At 37.6% G+C, this 21,037-nt stretch overlaps 1 protein-coding gene across 5 annotated transcripts in view; it reads right to left on the bottom strand.

Annotated features, from left to right (window-relative positions):
• ARFGEF3 (ARFGEF family member 3) overlaps positions 1–21,037 on the bottom strand; it is an 84,447-nt gene that overhangs the window by 39,348 nt on the left and 24,062 nt on the right. For 4 of the 5 annotated variants that reach the window (XM_027631313.1, XM_027631306.1, XM_027631320.1 and 1 more), the window contains exons 5-10: positions 11,711–11,779; positions 7,745–7,867; positions 6,117–6,159; positions 5,024–5,102; positions 3,604–3,708; positions 673–997 (exon numbers count right to left, since the gene is read on the bottom strand). In XM_027631313.1, the coding sequence (XP_027487114.1) occupies positions 673–997; positions 3,604–3,708; positions 5,024–5,102; positions 6,117–6,159; positions 7,745–7,867; positions 11,711–11,779 (744 nt within the window). The remainder of the gene's footprint in view (positions 1–672; positions 998–3,603; positions 3,709–5,023; positions 5,103–6,116; positions 6,160–7,744; positions 7,868–11,710; positions 11,780–21,037) is intronic. The other variant, XM_027631336.1, reaches the window with a different exon arrangement.

Raw genomic sequence — 21,037 nt, 5'->3', positions numbered from 1 at the left:
AAATTATGTAAGTTGCCTTGTGTTACACAACATGAGAAGAAAGCTCCCATGTGGAATGGAAGAGTCCATGATTTCAGCTGGTGCTCAAACAAGTCTCACTGTGCTCCAGTTCTAGTGCTCTCAGAGGCACTGGGCAAGAGGCCAGAAAGGACTGGTCTTGAAATGGCTGCTTAAGCCATTAGTAACTTCCTTGTGTCTATTCAAAAAATTCTCAAAGAAATTGTAGTTCAAAAAAATGGCAAGTAATCAAAGCATATATTCACCTTAATGCCTGGAAACTACATTGTGAGGATGAATGTTTCCTTCTAGCAAGAGCAGAGAGTGGGGAAAGATGCCAAAGAAGCTGCGAACTGGTTCGTTATACTCTATCTCACCCAAAAGAGCAGTCATGATGCAGCGATAGGATCTGCTCCATGCAGTACCACAGCACGAACACTGACGGAGTTGCCACAGTAACTTGCGTTATGGAGAAAAATAGAGCTATAATGGCTTCATAAAACTAAAGATATTTGTCAGAGTGGTGTTGATGTAACAGCTCTGCTCAGAAAGGATGATTTCAACATCCCTAGGTGGGAAGGTTTAAAATGGATTGGTATACACATTTCAGCAACATTTACTGTTAAATAAACATTTTGCTTTACCTGCCTGGACTTGCACATGTGATTATCCTACCTCTTTCATAATTTTGATGGCTTCTACTCGATGTTGAGGTGGTGGGTAAAGCAAAATCCGGTGATATAGAGACTGTAGCACAGGCTTCATGGATTCCACTGACCCCATCAGTCGAACCAGTTCTGCTGCAATATAATATATGGTACGTGCAACTGGCCCACTAAGGGCAGGTGCTGTGGAGGAACAACCTGAACCTCGGCCATGATCAGAGATCCCTGAGGAAGGTGAATCAGCCTCAAGACAGATGCTGCTGTGGGCAGAGGTGATAGTTTTGTCATGGATTGGATTTCCCAAGATTACTACTAGGGCTGGACACAGTTGCTTCCTGAGAAAGAGAACAGCAGCAGATGGTAAACAGAAAAAAATAATCTCATAAGAACAGATTGAAAATAGCCCATGGTTAAATGAGATACACACTCTTGTTTTAATGATCAGTCAACAGCAGTGTTTAGATAGAACAACAAATTATGCCAGGCTTTTTTCATCTCCCAAGCATCAGCATGATAGTACATATGGAAATACCTTTGGGTGCTTTAGAAACATGATTGCAAGGTAGAAATTCCAGGTTTCTACTGCTAAGCATCTCTTCTTCAGTCCAACTCAGGAGCTTTAAAAAACCTGACCAAACAAGTACTAATCTATGTTAACTAGAAGACCATGTATTTTAGTAAGCACCCTTAGCTGTGAGACTCTGTTTTGCTGGCTTTTGAAAACATAATTAAAGCTGTCCACAATAACTCAAAGTGTGCACAATAACTACTCATATGCCACTATACACTAAATAATCAACTGTCTTTCTGCATAAGCACTCATGTTAAGTGATTCAACACGAGCAGATCACTCTTCTTTGGTAGAGCCAAAGCCAACTCAGCACTTGCCTCCATTAGCTGTTATTTCAGCTTTGCACTCATGCACTTGACATTTTACGTCAGTCTGTGAGACCTTAATTTATGAAGCCAAGTGCTGCATTAGAATGAGTCCCAAACTTGGTTTTCACCCATGTCTCAGAAGTTCAAGCTAGCGCCTAGAGCAAGCACCCAATGACAGGTAACGATTTGTAAATATATCCTCACAGGTAAGTACATTTTATTTTCTCAAGATTTTTATGCAGTCCAGAATTTTTGTTGCTTCTCTTAACATGACTGCTGAAGCAGCTTGGCTTCCTGAAGTCACAGAAAGAAAAACAGCTTTAATCAGAATCAGATAATGACTTTGAGTCTGCTTATTTATTTCTCCAACCAGGAACATTTCAAATCACATCAATTCACACTTATTGTTTAAAGAAATGTGCCTGTCTCAAAGTAGGTGTAATCACAGGTTGTAACACCAATATATTCCCCAAACATCTTAGTCCTATCAAAGTGTATCTGTATCAAACTATGGAGAACACTGTCAGAAGAACAGAGGTAAATCTTCTCTGTCTGCTCCCTTCTTTATCTTCTGTTGAGAACTGACTATAAAGCACCAGTCAGAGAGAAAGCTGTGTATGTGCATTTAGGCAATGGCTCATTTAAGAATAACAACAGCTACCAGTTGGGATCACAACTTCACCAGATTGGTAATGTTTGGTGTGTACTTATACTACTATATATTCAAAACGATGTTTGCAGTTTAAACTGTTTCATGTTTTCCTAGTGCTTTGGGTTTTTTTCCTCCCACTTAAGCAGGTCAGTGGAAGGATGCATATTCCTTGGCAGCAATGCAGATTAAGAAGTCCCTGAAGAAGCCCTGGTGGGTTGCCCTGAAGGCACACAGTTACAAACACCTGCAGATTTGCAGCATGAACTGGATCATCAAAATTATGCAGACTTAAAATAAAACAGGAAGTGTTTTCTTTTAACCAAGATCATTTCAGTGACCTTGCTTATACGACAGCCCCACAGTCAGTCACATAAGCATAAACAAAGGGTTGGGTGAAATTCAAAGGCAGAAACTTCTGAAGTGGATTTTTCATGAAAAAGAGAGTTCTGCTCTTACATTAGAGCTCTAAGAGGCCTCAGCACAGGGTCCCTGTGCAACACTGCCAAGTGTTATCAACCTGAAGACCTCCCAGTCCAGCAGTCACTGATGTTCCTGGGACAGCAAGGGAAGTTACGGATGCCATTATATATTCCATCCTTAGAATTGGGCCCAGGTCAAACACTTCAATTTCAAAAGTTACACAGTAAAAGTACAAAAAACACATTTGCCATTAACAGTCACATATATCTTTCCTTAATACAATCACCTGACAAAGTCACAAGACAGGCATGGACTGCAAGGAACTGCATATTAGCTACATTCTTGCTTTATTACTATGACTCAATTATCCACAGGCTATAAAAACTCCACTATTTCAAATAAAAAGAAAGAAAAGGATTATTTAAGGTGCTCTGAGGTGATGGTATCAAACAATTTAGAGGTAGATATGAGCACTAAAGACATCAAGCCTTTCTGGTGAAGTGCATAAAAAAGAGAATTTCTTGATTAAAGGAGTAGCATCATGAAGATTCTTTAGCCTCAGCCCTTACACAATGCAGGTCATAAGCACTTCTGGTCACCAGTCCATCACTTGACATTAATTTTGCTTATCTTCCTGTATTACTGCATCAGACCAGTAAGAATCTCTACAGGACACTCCTATGACAAGCAGAATATCTTTGTGTTTAATGCCACACACAAATCCAAACTAGTGCAGAAAGCATAATAGATTTTCTTTTCTGGATAAATACACTGGACTTCATTACAGGACTTCACTACCAGGATTTAATGTGCTCGCTAAGCAGGAGGTCCTACCCAATCTTATATGAAGCACAGAAAGAACTGACAGTAGGTTAAATCAAGCTCTGCTCACATCTGGAGGCTTATTACAGGTTTGTTTGCATGGCTGGGGGAGAAGGTCCTTTTATACTTACAAACTTAGTATTTGCATTAGTCTTCAGATGTACTCACCATATTAGATCAGTGAATCCTTTGTGCTGGTGCATGCTGGGAGAGAAGCTGTTTAACATGGAAAGGATGCACTCCAAGTAAAGAAGCTGAAGTTGCCGATTGTCACTGGCAAAAAAATCCCATTCACATCATATTAAAACAAAGATTATTTAATTTTCTAAAATAACTAAGTTCACTTGAAAATTATACCACACTTTACAGTATTTGATTTATTTTGCTTCTTTATATCCATTTATAATGGTGTGATCACCATCATCCCATTTATTTTGTACTGACCACATGCAGTGATCTGCTACTTTAAAAAAAAAAATCTCAGTGAAAAAAAAGAGGAAGAATAAAACAGAAGTAACTACTCAAATTCAATCTAAACTTGAGAAGGTAGGAAGCCTTAAACAGAGGAAAAGGAGACAATAGAGGATTTTAAACTTGGGTAGTGTCTTCAGATAATCTGAAGCACATTTAGGCTGTTCTCTTATGGTTATTTTTTCCTCTTTTCTTGATGACAACCACAATTGTCAGAAGTCAATGTCTACAGGCAGAAAGTTGCATGATAACATACGGCCTTGCCAGTTACTCTGTCAGAACCATAAATATAAAGGAAACTTCATGAGAAAGAATACTCAAGAACTGTGGGTGCCTGGAACTGATACACTTCTTACAACGTGCCTTAATGCAGATCATCATCATCATCTTGCAGTTGACACTCGCATGGTCATGCACAGGGTATCCCTGCACTCCTGATTTTATTTTCCCATATGTTGATACTGATTAAATAATGGTAAGTAAGGCACTCTTCCCTTTCAAATCTTGCTGTAATTAGAGACACTTGTGGGAGAAAAGTCTATAGAAAATTTGCACACAGATGTCTGTGCTGTTTCTGGCTCTGTAAGTTCCTGAAAATTGTAGAGCATATAACACTCTATTACTGCCCATAACAACCCCATTTTAAAATTATGCTCATGCATTTCCAAGTAAGTAGAGTCTATGATATTCCTAAATTTAAGGAATTTTTTGATAATGCAAATTACTTCAATTGGATAAATGGTGCCTTTCTAAGAAGTACATATTAATTCGTCCTGAGTATAGTTTCTGTTAGGTCTTTCCATGGATCTTGTTATTCTTTCTATGACAGTTGCTTCCAGCCGGAAAACTTCTCCTTTGATAAGTATTTTGCTGCTGTATGGAAGTTCCTTACACGTTAGATCTACTGGAAGCTTTTTAAGGCTGAAGAGTGCACAAAGAAGGCAAATTAACTCCTCATTTCAAGCAAGGATTAAATGAATGCATCATGAGCAATATTTCTCTAGTAAACACTCTGCTTTGCTCCCTAATTCTAGAACTACAACAGTACAATCACATGTATCAATGAAACTCTCAAACTCCAGGTAATAAATTAAAATTATAAACTGAAATAACTCACTTTATGACAGCCTGGAGCTTCTCACAGAGCACAGTGAGGACAGATACAACATCATCACAAAGAGACTCCACTGAAGTACCTCCAAAAAGGACAAAGATCAGAGGCATTACATATGAGCTACTGGATTATAACCTCAATTCACTGCATGGACTTTCAGAGCTGGTCAGAGCTTCTAAACAAGGAGCAAGGCTACCAAAATTGACAGAGAAGATGCAGTAGGAAAAGTCCTAAATTAGAAATGATCTCCACAAAATGCAAAAGCAGCAGTATTAAATCCAGAGTGCATTGATTGCTTACATGCATTTACAGAAGATTAGCTGAAATCCAATTCAGATAATAGAATAAGTATACAATTAAATAATAAAAAAGGCTCCAGTATTTCTACATGGCAGCCAATTGCTGTATCTCTCCCCGCAGTTTGTCTCTCCTATACAGCTTCTGGTGTCTGACCAGGTTCTGATCTTAAAAGAAGATGCTTGTGCTCTTCAAAGATTTTAGCCTCCATTCACACAAGTTCTTCAAAAATCCTTTGAGAAGGTCAAAAGCTGGGATTATTTTTATCTATCAGAGAACATGTTGAAAGATAAGCCAGAATGGGAGTAGAAAAACATCTCCTGTAAAATAATTATTTGGCAAGTGCAAGCACACCTTCAATAGTGATGGGCTTTCAAAAGCAGCCATTATAAAACCAGTATCTTTGGCCTGAAATACAGTAACACAATCATTTACAGATTCCACATCCTACTCCATGAATCTCTTTCAATTTAGGAAGTAAAGCCACTTACTAAAACTTTCTCCAGAACACTGAAACGCCTTAATTACAGAAGTTAGCATTTTGAAACAATAATTTATTACAATGTTGAATGCAATGATGTTACCATGGTCCAAATGAAGACAGAACTGAATATACCAGGAGCTAACAGGGCTGTCTCAGTTCTTACTACGGGTAACAGAGGAACATCAAGCTATGGAGAAGGCACGAAAACCTGAAGGTGCAATTTCCATGACATCAAACCGCACTGTGCTGATGAAAGGAAAGTTAAGAATAAAAAAGCTGAAGTGTAAGGAGTCACTAAAAAAGTGTTACAAGTACCTTGACTCTTGAATTTTTGCAGGGTGTCATGGTTTTCAATTGTCTGTTGAGGAAAGACAAAGGTGGTGTAATTGGTGCAAGGAGCAGAAAACACCATAGAAGCAATACTTTGACAGCAGAGCTTTCTTAACAAATTCGTGTCCTCTGTCTGTTCTGGGTTTTTTGTTTGTTAGGGTTTTTTTAAGTGAAGCTTTTGTAAAATGTTTTTAAAAATTCCTTAATATCTGTTTTAACAGTCATTTAGATTTAAGAAACTCACATCTCACTGAGCTGAACCAGAATTTCTAACTTCTTAAGGGATTTTCTACACCTAAAACAACTTAGTAATAACTAGGCATGTAACTCGCATTGAAAACTGAGAGGAAATCATAGTTTAGACTTCACAAAGTACTTAGAAACCAAAATCAATTGAGAATTAGAGAGTTTAGAACATTGGTATTGTTAAAGTTACAGTACCAACAGAATTAATGGCAGTCGGGAAATGGAAATTACCTCTTACATCATGCAGTGTGGTATAGGATTCCTCCCATTAGTGCACAAAGGGGTCAAGCCAAATTCTTCTCTCAAGCATCAATAACAAACTGCCAGGTATTAAATGCAGCTCTCATATGCTTTTACCTAGTCCTCAGCTAAGAAAAGAACTAACAAATTGAAGACCCAAAAACTAACAAAATTTGTAGACTCAAACTGAAGTTTCAAAACTACTGGTTGTATTTGTTTGTTCAGGGTTTTTGGTAAATATTTTAGCTAGTAAAATGAACCTACTTAGCTCAAACAGAAGACAAGTTTACTTAAACTGAGCAATTCTAGTCTGCAGCGGCTCAGTAGGATAAAAGCAATCTAGTCTACTAATCCAAAATAGAAGGGATTATCTTAACCCAAGACAGATGTAAGGAAAATAATCTGCACAACTGCAGTCCTTAAAATTTCCTAATACATGGAAACTGACTTTTACAAATAGTACTTTTTTGACAATATGATATTAAGGAAAGCAGCACTAACGAATGTAAAAAATCAATGTAAATCCATGTGTAACCAGAATATTTACAGTTTCACCAAAAATGTGCTGGGATTTCACTCAAAGAGCTCTTATGAATTCTAATAATGCAATAAATAGAATTATTTTTGTTTTGCTAACAAACAAGTAAAGAATTTCATGAGCTTAAAATTATTTTCAATAAAAAAAAGTAGAAGAAAAACCTCAATTACACTTTCCTTAGTTGAGAATTTGTTTTCTTTATGTAAATATTTGTCATGCAAAAACTTTTAGCCGAAGGATTTCAATGAATCTTAGGAAAACAAGCAAAGAAAACAAAAGAATGGAAAAGGCCAAGGCAGTCTGATGTCAGAACAAAGCCTCTTTTGTTTAATGGAAGGGGGAAAAAAAAATTAAAAAAAAAAAAAAATCAGCCAACCAGAGCTGACAATGTGAGAGCTGAGTTTCCGATAGGATGCTCTGGGGCAGGCAGAGTCGAAGCCCAAAAAAAAGCTTTTAAACAGGATTAATTGCAGAAGTGTCAAATAAAAGCCATAAGGCACAACAAGCCAGTACAACACACTGCATTCAGAGAAACAAAAAGGTATGCAGCCATGGACATGGAACCATTTGTTGATGCCAGAAGGCTCACCATGTTTTCTTGCTTTTGTCGTAACTGTAAAGTCAAGTCACTCAACATTTGGCTGAGGGTTGCCCGTACAGCGGTGTTAATGCTCCGCTGATGACAGCTAGATACATATGTCTCAATGCAAACCTGATAAGGAAACAAGATAGTAGTACAAAGATATGAACTGTAACTTACCAGTAACACATTTTAGGAGGTATCGATACCAAGGTCTCTCGCATGCAGATAGTCAGCCTTCCTTACCATTGCTTTATTAGCACATTAGAAGTTTTCAGCAGTATGAAAAACCAAGTAAGTAGTATCTAGAAGCAGCATGCAATTCATCAGTCTCACAGCTGCAAGAATGGTAGGGCAAAACTGGCAAAGTCTCCTGTCAAATACAAGTGATTTTGGCACTTGCCTTGCTCTGTAGATAATTCATTAAATGTGGATTTGATTGTTCATTTCTTGATACTTACTTGTAACCAGCCCCTGCAAGTCTATGTCTGCAATGTAAATATCCTCCAATTTTTCAAGTTTTCTTGAATACAAACTATATCTTGAGTGATTCAAGACATCGCACACGGAAGCTCTTGCCTTATTTTCTCTTTCTCAACTAAACAGAGAGAGAGCATCCCAGAGGTTTTCAAATGTATGGATGTTGCTCATTATCTCATGTAAGAAACACTATGCAAATGAGAACCTGAGACTGATTATCTTCTTTGACAACACAGTAGAATGGGTTAGTTGTATGCATTTGCAGTATATAAGGGACGAAACTGACAGAATGTCTCATTCTTACTGCCCTTTTTTGAGGTTCTAAGATCCCCCCAGATATTAAAAGGATTTTATTTAGTTTAAGGTCAGTGATGATGATGGTCTTCTAAGTTAAAAGAAGGCCTGGACCAACTTTGCCCATCATTCAGCTATCACCTGAACTCCAATGGACAAAAAAACCCCTAAAAGCCTGTTAACCATGTACAGCCCTTTGCAGAGGCCAAACCATTCCAGTGCTGCTGAGATCATTCTTTCAAGCTGTAAGTTTTCTTCTAGAGTACCTGAATTAGTTGATGAAATACCATTCTTAAAGGTAGGCTGACTTTCTGGAAAGAACATGGTTGATATCTCCTTCTTCTCTCCCCTCCCCATGTGAGCTAGTAAGCAACAATACTGTCCACTTGAGCTCCAATCTTACAGAAGGCCTGTGCTCTAAATGGCTGGGTAAGGTACCTTTTGAAAAGTCATTGATGAAGAAGCATCAGTAAAAATGCGAGAGCTCAGGGCTCCAAAGAGGTGTGTAATGGACATTTTGATAATTTCATGCATTCGGGGACTTCCAGCTCTATGGCATGCAAAACACAACTAAGGGCAAAACACAGAAGGGTTAGCTAATGAAACACAACAGAGTCAAACAAAACAAACCTCCAAAAGGTACATGGGAGTAACAAATACGCACATAAAAACAAGAAACAGCATGAACTAAATTTTCTTGCAGGTGTCTACGCAAGCATGGGAAGGTGTCCAGGGGAAGATTTAGTTTACTTTCAATACTAATAATCTATGTTCAATACTATTAATACTTAAGCCACAAATTATAGTACTCTTCATGTTGGATGCTTTCTTAATTTAAAGCTGATAAGGTTCAGAAAGATTTGGAATGCCATTATTTTGTACACGTGAATTGCAAATGATCAGGCAGCGCAAAATGGCTAGACTGTAGCTTTGTTTTTCAGAGATAGTCCTCACAGAGTTCTATCAGTTACAAAGGCAGTACCTTTCCAATTCTGCAGTGGCCCCACTTTGCTACAGAATACAGGCTAGGAAAAGGGACTAAGGGACTGACTTGGAAAGAAATGTCAAATAGCACAGGCACTGGCACAGAAAGCTCCTTTTGTCACCTTTCCCTTAGAGCAAGTCAGAAGGTTAACCAAATGCTAAACCGAGAAATAATTTTCTGCTTCCTACTGCTTATGCATTGCAGAATTCAGATACAAAGGCATAGTGATTCCAGCTGTTAAAGTCTTTGCCTTACCTAAAACCTGGGCAGGAAGAAGCATGTATGTGCCTGGTAAGATTTGCTATTTAGAATTACCTAGGCATTCACTGAGGCAGTATTTTCTCAAGGAGAGTGGGGAAAATAACTGTACCTCCAAACACTCCAAATAGAAACATGAACACTCTGTATTACAGCTTGTTCCAATTCACTGAAGGAAAAGAGTTTTGTTTACTTTGCTGGCACACCTCATCTGCCTGCTGTTGAGCTCTTGTTCACCATAACAGAAAAGAACCATCAGTGTGCTAATTTGTATCAGTACACTAGCTAAGGTTTTTAAGAGCCAGGATAGCCTTTGGGAATGAAAGTGAAGTGCAACTACAAAGAACAGCAGTGTTTAATGTCTGTCTATGAGAGACAACTGCCATTTTCCAGGATGTTTTTTATGAATAACAGCCCTGTTATTATCCAAATTTACACAGAGAACAGAAAGTATGATTTCTGATACAGTTTACAGCACACAGAACATGACTGATTGACCGTTTCCCCCCAGTCTTAGGCAGTGCTCTTAAAGACTGAAATCTGAAGGGTTTAGAGTCATCAAATACTTTTCCCAGGAAGTACTTCGTTTAAGCTAGAGCTCTTTACCTACAGCAAAGAGATGCACTAAGCTGCATTCATCAGCTTTTGTCTTGTATGTTAGAAAGTCCACTGAGAAAAACTGCAGTAGGGGAAACAATCTGTTTTCTTCAGTTTAGGACATTGATAAAGAGGGTTTAGTAGAACTTAAAAAACTGTGACTTGGTTTAAACACCAATTCAGTTCCTCCTTGTTGCAGCATCATAGGCAAACCTTACTGTCTCACCTAGCCCAAAGAGAAACCAAAGCTGTGCTAATCTGGAATGATTACTACCTTTTTTTCTCCTGTATATGTCATATACATGAACTTTTATATGTCATATATGTCATACATGAACTATATATGTCATATACATGGGACTTTTAAAGCCCATTTGTTACAAAATAGAAGCTGTTTTCTTCAGTTCCTGGTTATCTCTACAGACCCATTCTCAGCTTCCAGTAGAACAATGCAAGGACAATTTTATTCTTAAACTTGGAAAGTACTGCAATATCCAGGTAAGCTGAGTTACTTTCACATGGGATTTTTCTTTTTTTACAAAAGTCCCACCCACAATAACAAAAACCTGAGAAGGAACAAGTCTCTATATGTCTACAGACACCTGGAGTATAGGACATATATATAATCTTTAATTTTTTTCATGGGCGTTTCCTCTGCCCATACCATGTTAACAATATAATTTTATAATACGTTCCGCACACAACTGTGTGCTGTGCAGGAGGAGTAAGTGTTCCTGCACATCTTCTCTAACCTGAACAAACAACACTGTGGCTTGCTACAAAATGTACTAAAAATATCACCCATGTATAAAAGCTTACTTATTATACCTGCAGGTATGTTTTTCTACAACAAAAGATCCTACACAATTTAATTCAGACTAAAATCTAATGGAATAAAGGGAGTACAGTGACTAATAGCATCATACATCTACAGGCATGCTTAAAACTTTTACTTAGATGTTTTAGGAAAAAGATGCACACAAGGCTAACAAGACACACTGAGGTACTTCTCCTAACATGACACACTATGGCTTATACACCTCTCTTGAGGAAACTTCATTAGTTTTAGACTTGAAGTAGGTAAGAAATCAGCACAGTGCTGTTTTATAAAGAAGAAAAGCAAAGTAAAGTAAATATGAGTAGTAAATGTGCAACACTGTAATATACAATTATGGGGCCATTTCCAAAAGTGCCTTCCCATGCAAGCCTGTCAAACCTGCCCAACTTGCAACTATTTCTTACACTAGAGAATGGTAGTTATGTTTTGGACTGGTTTAATTCCACGTTATGTAAGGAAGTCATGCTGTAGGTAGCAGAGAAAAGTTAAGAGACACAAGCCATGGTATGACAGAGGCACTTACCTCAGCAATCTTCAACACGGAACTCCCATTCAATTCAAATGTAGAGGTATATGTTATACAGAGTAGGACCTTGCAAAAAAGGAGAGAGAGGAAGGAAAAAAATTGTTTCATTGGTTATTGCCTCCCTTTCCCACTCATGTGCCGCAGCTCTTTTCAATTTTTAGAGCAGGTATTAGAAGCTTCTTAGCACCATGTATTACTGGGATAGAGGAGATTCACCTGAGATGCTGCATCTGTTGGCCCCAGAGGTAACAGCCAATGGATAACTTATTGCTATCTCCTACATACGACCACCAAAGAAAGACAACCCAGTGTGAAAGACAATCAACTCTGGCCTTGAGTCAGAATCCGTTCATATTTTAACCACAAGCTTTGCATGATTTATAATCAATCCTTTATTTATATTAGTATAACAAAGGAAGAAGGAAAAATGCCTACAAGTTATTACTCAAGAAACACAGATAGATATGTATTATGTGAGACAAGCCGTTAATTACTGCCTGACATGAGGATTTCCCAGCATAGGATATTTCCAGTAAGTGTATTATAGTCATTTGATAATGAGCATCCAAAAAACAATTCATAAGTCCCAATTTATGAAGGGAGGTTTGTCCTGTCTTAAACTCAGCAGGAGGAATAAGAACTGAAAGCCCCATCTAACACCTTACTTCAAAGAGAAGGAGAGTGAGAATGTGATGTCATCTACCATGTCTAGTGGGGCATTGTGGTGAGAGCTGCGGTACGATGCCTTTAGTATCTGGAGATGTCCTCCCCATCTCCTTTCCTCCTTTTCAATCCCTCCTTCCTCACAGAAGACAGAGAGTCTGAGCTACTGTTCTCTCTCCTTCAAAGCATAAAATTTACCCAGTGCCAGAATTTATGTTTTGTTTGGTCTGAAATAATATGAGTTTCCTGGGATAAGTGTACCAGCAAATACCAATCACATTAACACTAATGTTTTGGTCCCTACAACTTCTCAGCCTCTAAAAACTACTGTTTTCTGCTTCACAAGGAAATTAGGGCCATCAGATAAGATAGCATTACTGACTGTTAGCTACAAGCAAAGTACAGAAGAGCCTGTCCATGGATGAGCGTGACATGTTCCTGGAAAAAGACATAAATAACCTTCTTTGCATTTTGAGAGTCAGACTGAAAAGTTTCTACACACTGAAATGCACAACACCTTTACAAATGTATTTCTCATCAGAAAAAAACATATTTCACTACAGGATGTCACACCTTACTCCAAGGTTGTTTGGGGTTTTTTTGTTTGATTGTTTGCTTCATTTTGTAAATAAAATACCAATCAGGAGCTTGATCCTATTATTATAGAAGATGATTTTACTATAAAAAGTGTTCCCAGAAAACTATTGTGTAATGGCAATTTTACAGCTGTGTGTATGTGTTATCTTGCCTTGACTCTCAGTCTTTCATAAAAATAAACCAAATAGTGTGGATAAATACTAGAGGTAATGGCAATAAAAAAGGGCATACTACTCTTCAGAAGCACAATTGTCCTGCACTAGAAACTCTTTTTTAGATATTTAGCATTTACCTTTACAGTAAAGCAAACTTTCTGAGCCATGTTTCTTCTCCATGGTTTCTCTTTTCTTTGAAATGGGCAAAATGGATTTTCTCATCTTAAAAGTGTTACACAGCCTACCTCAGCATTGCAAGGAGAGATATGAGCTACAGAGTACTTGAACTTGCCAGAGAAATAAATCTAATTCTAACTACAAATGATTAAGAATGCTGTGCTTTGTATTTCTTATACGAACTCCACAAATGTCTCTGCAATCCATATCATTTACTGGTACATGGACAGGTACCAGTGAGAAGGAACTGTGATACGTCTTTTCCTGTCAACAGAGTAAATTCTACAGAATAACAGAAAAGTAAACAATTATAATAACTCTCAATATTTTCATTTGGTTAATAAGTACGTAAGTTATAAGGGCTGTTATTTTCATCTGTTGCTCAGTACATACCTGCGAAATTTAAAACTACAAAGCCAAACAATTTCGTTTGGCATTAACTGGATTCTAAGCTACTGGCCAGCCTCACAGTCAGCTGTTGGGCCTCACTTTCTCAGCTGTTAATTAACCTGAAATTTTATTGATGTTTCTAATAGCTGTGAGAGCTCAACAGCTGGGTAAAAATATATATTCATTACTTAAGGAAAAAACTGTGATTTATACTCTCCAGACACTGTTCTGTAAAACACAGGTGTAGAACACAGTTCAGAAACCCAGAGACAGACAACTCTCACCTCCCACTGACAAATCTCTTCTTACCATGCTAAGAGCCGCAGTGGACAGCCAGGCGCATGACTAATCTCATCCAGTGGTTTGTCTGTCCTGAATTTCCCTACTTATAAAACCTCATTTGCTTCATGGGATTTCCTGCTCTCTTGTTCCATCTTGGCTTTGTAGAGTGTGCTATTATCTAATGCTTTCCCGAGATCGAAACCTGGAAGTCAATATACTACAACACATAGAAGTACACCAGTTTAGGCATTCTTTTAAGCCCTTGCTCTTCCAAATCTCTTCTTCCTCTCCTTTTTTTTTTTTATTTAATTCCCCTCCTTTATAGAGCTGAATTACGAAAAGTTTGCACACACACACACATATATATATGCCTAATCCTTTCTGTCACAAATGCCAAAAACCTGCAAGTAACAGGTGAACGATAGAAAGGTCAGATATCAAGTGCAGTGAGGAAGTGATGATCAAAACCTTGCTATGAAACAAAAGGCAAATTCAGCAAAAAGACTACTAAGTTTTGATTGCTACTTTTTGCAAAAAATAAGATCTGGGAATCTATTAGCTAGAGAAAAGGCATATGATCTGATGTAATCAAATGACAGAAGCAAAGTTTATCAGCGAGTATACTCTTAGCTTGCCCCACTGCTATGGTCTTCCCTCACAAGTCATTTGTAAGTTCTGAAACACAGTCTCTGACCAACACACAAAACTGCTCTCAGCTGTAATTCCCATCAGCGCTGCTGCAGGGCTCATTTACAGTCTTGGCAATGATCCAGACATTTGCATGTTTTCCCATTTATGTGGAACAAACAGGAAGACAGCAGGCTTCTCTTTTAAATTACAAGATGAAAAACAGGATTAAAACCAACCAAACAAACCCAAACTTAATCATTCAGATCCACTAAAAACACTGAATCTCCAGACAGTATATCCCATAGGCTGCTTAACTACTCATGACACTAATTCAAACAGTCTGTATTCAAAAAAAAAAAAAAAAGAAAGAAAAGAAAGATAGGCTTTCTTGGGCAATGACATTTTGGTTTTGACACCACTTGTAGGGAAAGCAAAAACAAAACTACAAAGCAATTCCTAGTAACTACAAAGCAATTCCACTATAAAACAAAATTGAAAATCAGCTTTTACTGATCGGTGTGGACTCTAAACCACATTTTGTTCCTTTTTCTTTTTTTTTAAAGAAGGAATTTATATGACTGTAGAGGTAGTTTCAAAGTCACATAACCCCCAGGATTTTTTACTTGGCTTGCATTATCTTGCAAATGCCTGGATGAGATCATATTTCCATAAATGGCTTATCCATCATGAAAGTATTTATTTTAACTACTTTCAAAGCTCAGACTGTCATGGAACAAGAAATACAATTCCTACTCCCTGGAGTCCCAGGGTACCAACTGTAGTATAAAAGCATATGCATGAGTAATTTTCATAATAAGTAGAAACAAAACCAAAAAATCCTGCTTCTGATGCCACAGTGAAGGTGAATTGGCACAAAATGTACAAGATTTGAATCACAATGTAATTAAACTGACATTACATATCCATCCTGTACCATGTGCTCTATGATGATCCTGCTTGAGCAGGGAGGTTGGACCAGATGACCCACTGTCGTCCCTTCCAACCTGAACCATTCTGTGATTCTCCATGATCCCATATTTTAAGAGAGATTAAGTGTTCAAGGTCAGGTTGGACAGGGCTTTGAGCAACCTGGTCTAGTAGATGGTGTCCCTGCTCATGGCAGGATCATTGGAACTAGATGAGCTTTCAGGTCCCTTCCAATTTAAAATATTCTATGATTCTATGATCTCTCGAAAAGGGAAAAAGAGGGAATGTTTTTAGATTGTAAGGCTGCTAAGCGTTGCTAGCCAAGTTCCCCAAGAGCTTTGCACATACTTGTAGTATAAAGCAATTGTCGCATTGGAGAGCTTATGGAGGAGGCATGTCAAACAAACACTGTGGTGTACATAAGAAAGCAAGTAGTATCCCCAAGAAAGAGAGAAAAGGTATAAAACTTAACAATTTACAAACAAACCAATTTTGCAGCCACCTCTAATCCCTTTGTGGGATTCATAATAGAAGCCTTTCCTGATTTACTTTACTTGCAGGCTTGTAAACTTGGATACAATGTGTCATGGGGTGATTGTCAAATCCTGGCCCCTTAGGGAAAAACTCTAACAGAAGACAAGGCAGGACTACTATCTCATTCAGTAGTTTTGACATTTAAAGCAGTCATCCAGTATTTCTGCAAAATAGTTTGGATGGGAGATATCCTCCTATTGTCAGAATAACTGGAAATCTGCCCATTTTGCACTCTTTGGCCTTGAAGGAAAACAAGGGCAGGAGAAACAAATGTATTAATGAAGTCATGTACACTGTGCCACCGTGTATCCCTGTACAAAACAGTAGATTTTAATTATAAAGAGAGAGTGTGTCTCTTATGAATTAGTAAACCCATAAATGCTGCTCAGCATTATGAATGCATCAGGGTTTCAGATATAAGGACTGTATTTGGTACAGGAGCACCTCACATATCATCAGTAGTGACAAGCTGAATGCTCTGAGAAGACAATGCCCATTTAGTTCACTGGACTAAAATAGAACTTCTGCTGAACACTGTTCATGGTGGTATGAAACCAAGTGAAACTCCTGCTCAGGTAGTACAGTTGTAGAAGGGAAAGAAATTATTTAAGGCTTAATCGATACTTCAGAGTTTTTTACAACACTCGACAGGAGCTTTTATCTTTAGAATTATAGTAACTAAAGGCAGGGAAAATTAAAGAAAAAGGCTGACTAGCAGCACTAGGATGGCATTTCCCCCTTTACAGCCTATTTAGGTATACTGCATTACTTTATGAATTAGAATATACAAACCTCAGTAAAACAAAACTGAAAAAGGACAAATACCAAACTGAAAAATACCAACAAAAAGTTTAAAGAGTTCCCCAATAAAAATGAAGTTATTATAATAAAATAATGCATAATGCATATCATAATAATAAAAATGCATCTGTTATCAAAATTATTCAGAAGTATGTCAACACATGGATGTAAGTAAACACAGCTGTCAAGGAAAAAAAGACTGGGTATATCCACTGGGTGGAAAATTCTGACATTTATTCTTGACAACAAGAGAATTTTTTGGGCAGGGGAGAGGGAAGACAACTCCTTTGCACTCAGATACATGGAAGGTTCCACCAAAACTGTATCAGGGAGATGTTCTGTGTGGTACTGTACATTAGAACAGTAGATTTAAATTTACTGTTTCAAGTCACTAGATTAACCGGCAAGAAGTTAGCCTGAAGACAACCTAAGAAGTGAGGCTGCACAGGCTGTTTGGCCAGCCAGAAGATTTCACCCTATCCCAGACAATATCCCAATCTGATCCAGAAAAGTGATATTAAAAAGCCAGATAAGCTGGTTTTGTGGTTGCAACACCAACCACTATGGCACATGAAGTTTTGGTATCTTTCTCCTCTCTCACAAAAGACACACAGAGGAGCTCCAGGGAAGAGGACTCAAGGAGCTGGCTGGCAGTGTCAGAACAGCTTATTAGAACACAAGTTTTCTCCTCAGCTGCCCCAGGACTAGACAGGATTAACTGCTATATAGTGTCAGTGGCCCTCATCATGGGAAGCTCATAAGCAGAGAAGGTCTAATCTGGGTGCATCTGTGCACAGCTGTGGCACATCTGGATGTGTATAATACACACATAATATATGTGTATAATTACACACAAAAGCTATGGCAAGTGACCATTCAATGTCACTGTTGTGTGGACAACTTGGCTAGCAGAACTTGGCACTGTCACCACCAGTAACCATTGATGTCTGGCAGCAGGGAAAAGATTAAAAGGCAATATAAGAAAGTTAAAGAGTTTCTATATTTGGGTTTGTGAATATACAATGTCTTTCCAATGAACTTTCTTAATGGTTAACTGGTCTCCAGGTTCTTGGTATGTGTCTCAGATTAAAGGAAGTCTGTAAGAACTTGCACTTCCATTCTGGATAGGTGTGAAATTACACTTTCCAGAGCTAGGGACTTGCTACTTTTTGCGCTGATGCCAATGGTTCTGATTATGCCACACGAGTTCCAATGTGACAGAATGAGCACCTTCTCTATCTGAAAACACTTTCATAACCTCATAGTACTGAGACAGCTAAAAGTTTTGCATTAGAATTTCTTCAGGCAAGAAACTAAGCCTATTTTTCTATCCTGCAAATCTTTAAAGAGACATGATTAGCCCTTTGCTTAGATTTTTAAAGCTACATGTCTACCCAAACCCACAGAGGTTGTTCAGGGATACGAATTCAAGCACCGAAAGGAACTGAGAAAAAGCTGGATCCTGGAGAGAGGTTTGATTTTTGAGACACTGCATTCACTGCTGACTGGCTTAGGCAGTTCCTATCCAGTATTGACTCGGCCACATTCAGGCCATTACTACTGTCATTCTTTTCATAGAATCATAGAATTGTAGAATCAACCAGGTTGGAAGTGACCTCTGAGATCATCAAATCCAACCCTTGATCCACTACCGCCGTGGCTACCAGACCATGGCACTAAGTGCCACATCCAGTATCATCTTAAAAACCTCCAGGGACGGAGAATCCACCACTTCCTTTTGCATCCCTTTAGAAGAAAGCTCAGCTATTTAACTTAAGACTGGTTTCTGCTACAGTGACCAGGCACCTAAGAACCAAGGGAGTTCTTTAATCACAGAACTAGGTATTTATCATAGTTCTAATTAACTTGGGAAAGGAAGAGCTTATCTTGAAGCACACAAGGTAGGTCACTTAATCCATTGGAATTAACCTGGTTACTTATAACTAAGCACATGAATAAAATAACTTTTAAAAATAACCAGAAAAAAAGAGAGAAGCAAACCCCAGAGAATCTGGTTTTGTAGTTGACCCACATTACATCAACTTAATTTATGAAAAGCCTAAGCACTAAGAACTCTATTTAGCATTCCTCGGCAGGACTGATCTTAGAAAAGGATCTTATTTGCATGACATTGTGCAAGTCTTTACAGAATCCTCTCACATCTCTGAATTATGGACTTGAAAAAAAAGAATCAGGTATTGCTTATAAAAGCTCATATCAGGCACTACTGTTACAAGAACTAATGCACATTCAGGCGAAACTTTGTTCTACAAGTCTTCAGCATTTTTATTTTTTTTCTCATTAACACAGATTTTAAACCAGTTCAGGATTAAAGTATGCAATTAAAGTTGCATAATGGTTTTTATTTTTTACTTTATTTAAAACATAGTCCATCTCTGCTTAGAACATGACTGGACTGAAATTTATATTGCAGGTAATGTTGAAAAATGTTTCCATTAATGCAGTGCATAAAATATACTGAGGGGATAAAATGGTCTCTTGTTCCAAAATTCTATATTTACTAAAATACATAGATTTACAGCAAGTATCAGCAATTGGATTGCTGATTCCCATCCTGATAATAACAGTCTTCCTTCTCCATTTCCGTTTAGCAGTTATATTTTTACTGCTGCACCAATGAATTTTTATTTTTAATGGGCAGAAAAATCACTGTCTTTACTCCTATATAAAACCATTATGCCATGCCTCAAAGGGGCTGCACAGGGAACAACATAGTTTACATATACCTTTAAATCCAAGTTGTTTCAGTCCATTTTCCTCCTCCATTTGATTTACAGTTCAGGACAAAGCAGAACAGTTGTAAATTATACTCTACTAAGCATAACCAAACTGTATGTGGAAGGATATATTTCATAAATATTAACCTTAAAACAATGAGACCATATATATCTGCAAGGGTTTATTACAGTGATCAGCTAATTTACTAGTATTCAAGAAAAAGCTGCAGAATATAATCATCCACAAAGGCTGGGATTTTGCAGTTGCATTCTGCCAATATTTTGGATCAGTTTGGAACAACTTTTCAAATACATAATATAAGTTATTCTTTGTGATGGAAGGCAAAAGACCAGCTCAACAGCAACAAAGTTCCTGACAAGTTTCCAAAAAAGTTAACCATAAGTTTTGCATGGCTGCTCAAGCACAATCCAACTTAATTCAATATTTGCATTAGATCAGGACTACCTCCCTGAACCTGTAACAATGTGGATGTGCAGAACCTAAAACAGGTCAACTATAATTGTTAAAAAAACTAAGAACAAAAAAACCCCCAAAACCAATACAAAACCCACCAAAACAAACAAACAAAAAACCTTTCTACAACTCCTTGTAGATCTTCAATAGTGACCTTTTCAAGTTACTAATTTGACACCATAACTGGGGCTTTATCAATTAGTCCCTACAGAAAATAAATTAATAAGAACTAGGATATGACTCAGCACTTTGCATTTTTAAACCATTGTGGTAGCAATCTTGGAAATTGATAATACCCAACCTAAAGACAGTCTGTCCTTACACAAACTAAGTTTAACCACAGAACTCTAATTCAGATTTCAGTTCTGAATATATCTGAAATGAAAATTGAAATCACAAAAAGAGCTATCTACTATTATTATTGGAGAGTTCCCAAATGCTCGATTAATGGATCAGAGGCAAAGATAAAAGATTGCCTTGACGCAGCAGATTTAACAATGGTTGATTAAACCTCATTCATAGATTAAAAAAAACTTCTGGCTGACTCCTCACTGAAAGCCTACAGAAGAAAAATGACTAAAATTTTGCCCATCAGCAAGAAGTACACCTAGTCCACTAACAAATGCAATTTGGAGTCACTGAGAATAAATTAACCTTTACTAAATGAAATAGCTGTTCATTATGGACAATAGACAAATAACCAGAACTAGAAGAGTCTTCTCTCTCTCAAGCCACTCCGGAAGATTATTTTTTGTTTTCGAAACAATCCTCAAGTCTATTCAAAACCCACTACAAGTAGAGTAGCTGCAACTCAAATGTGTGAAATCTTCTCAGAGGTAATAAGAAACAACACTTGCAAGCTTCACTGACAGAAACATAGTATATATTCATAACATGTCCAGCATATCATAACCCTATTAATTAAAATAGTGAAATAAAGCAAAAATATTTCTAA

This window comes from Corapipo altera, unplaced genomic scaffold (genome assembly GCF_003945725.1).
Source record: "Corapipo altera isolate COAL_440 unplaced genomic scaffold, ASM394572v1 2b, whole genome shotgun sequence".
Taxonomy (NCBI): Eukaryota; Metazoa; Chordata; class Aves; order Passeriformes; family Pipridae; genus Corapipo; species Corapipo altera.
This window is presented reverse-complemented; position numbering and strand designations above follow the sequence as displayed.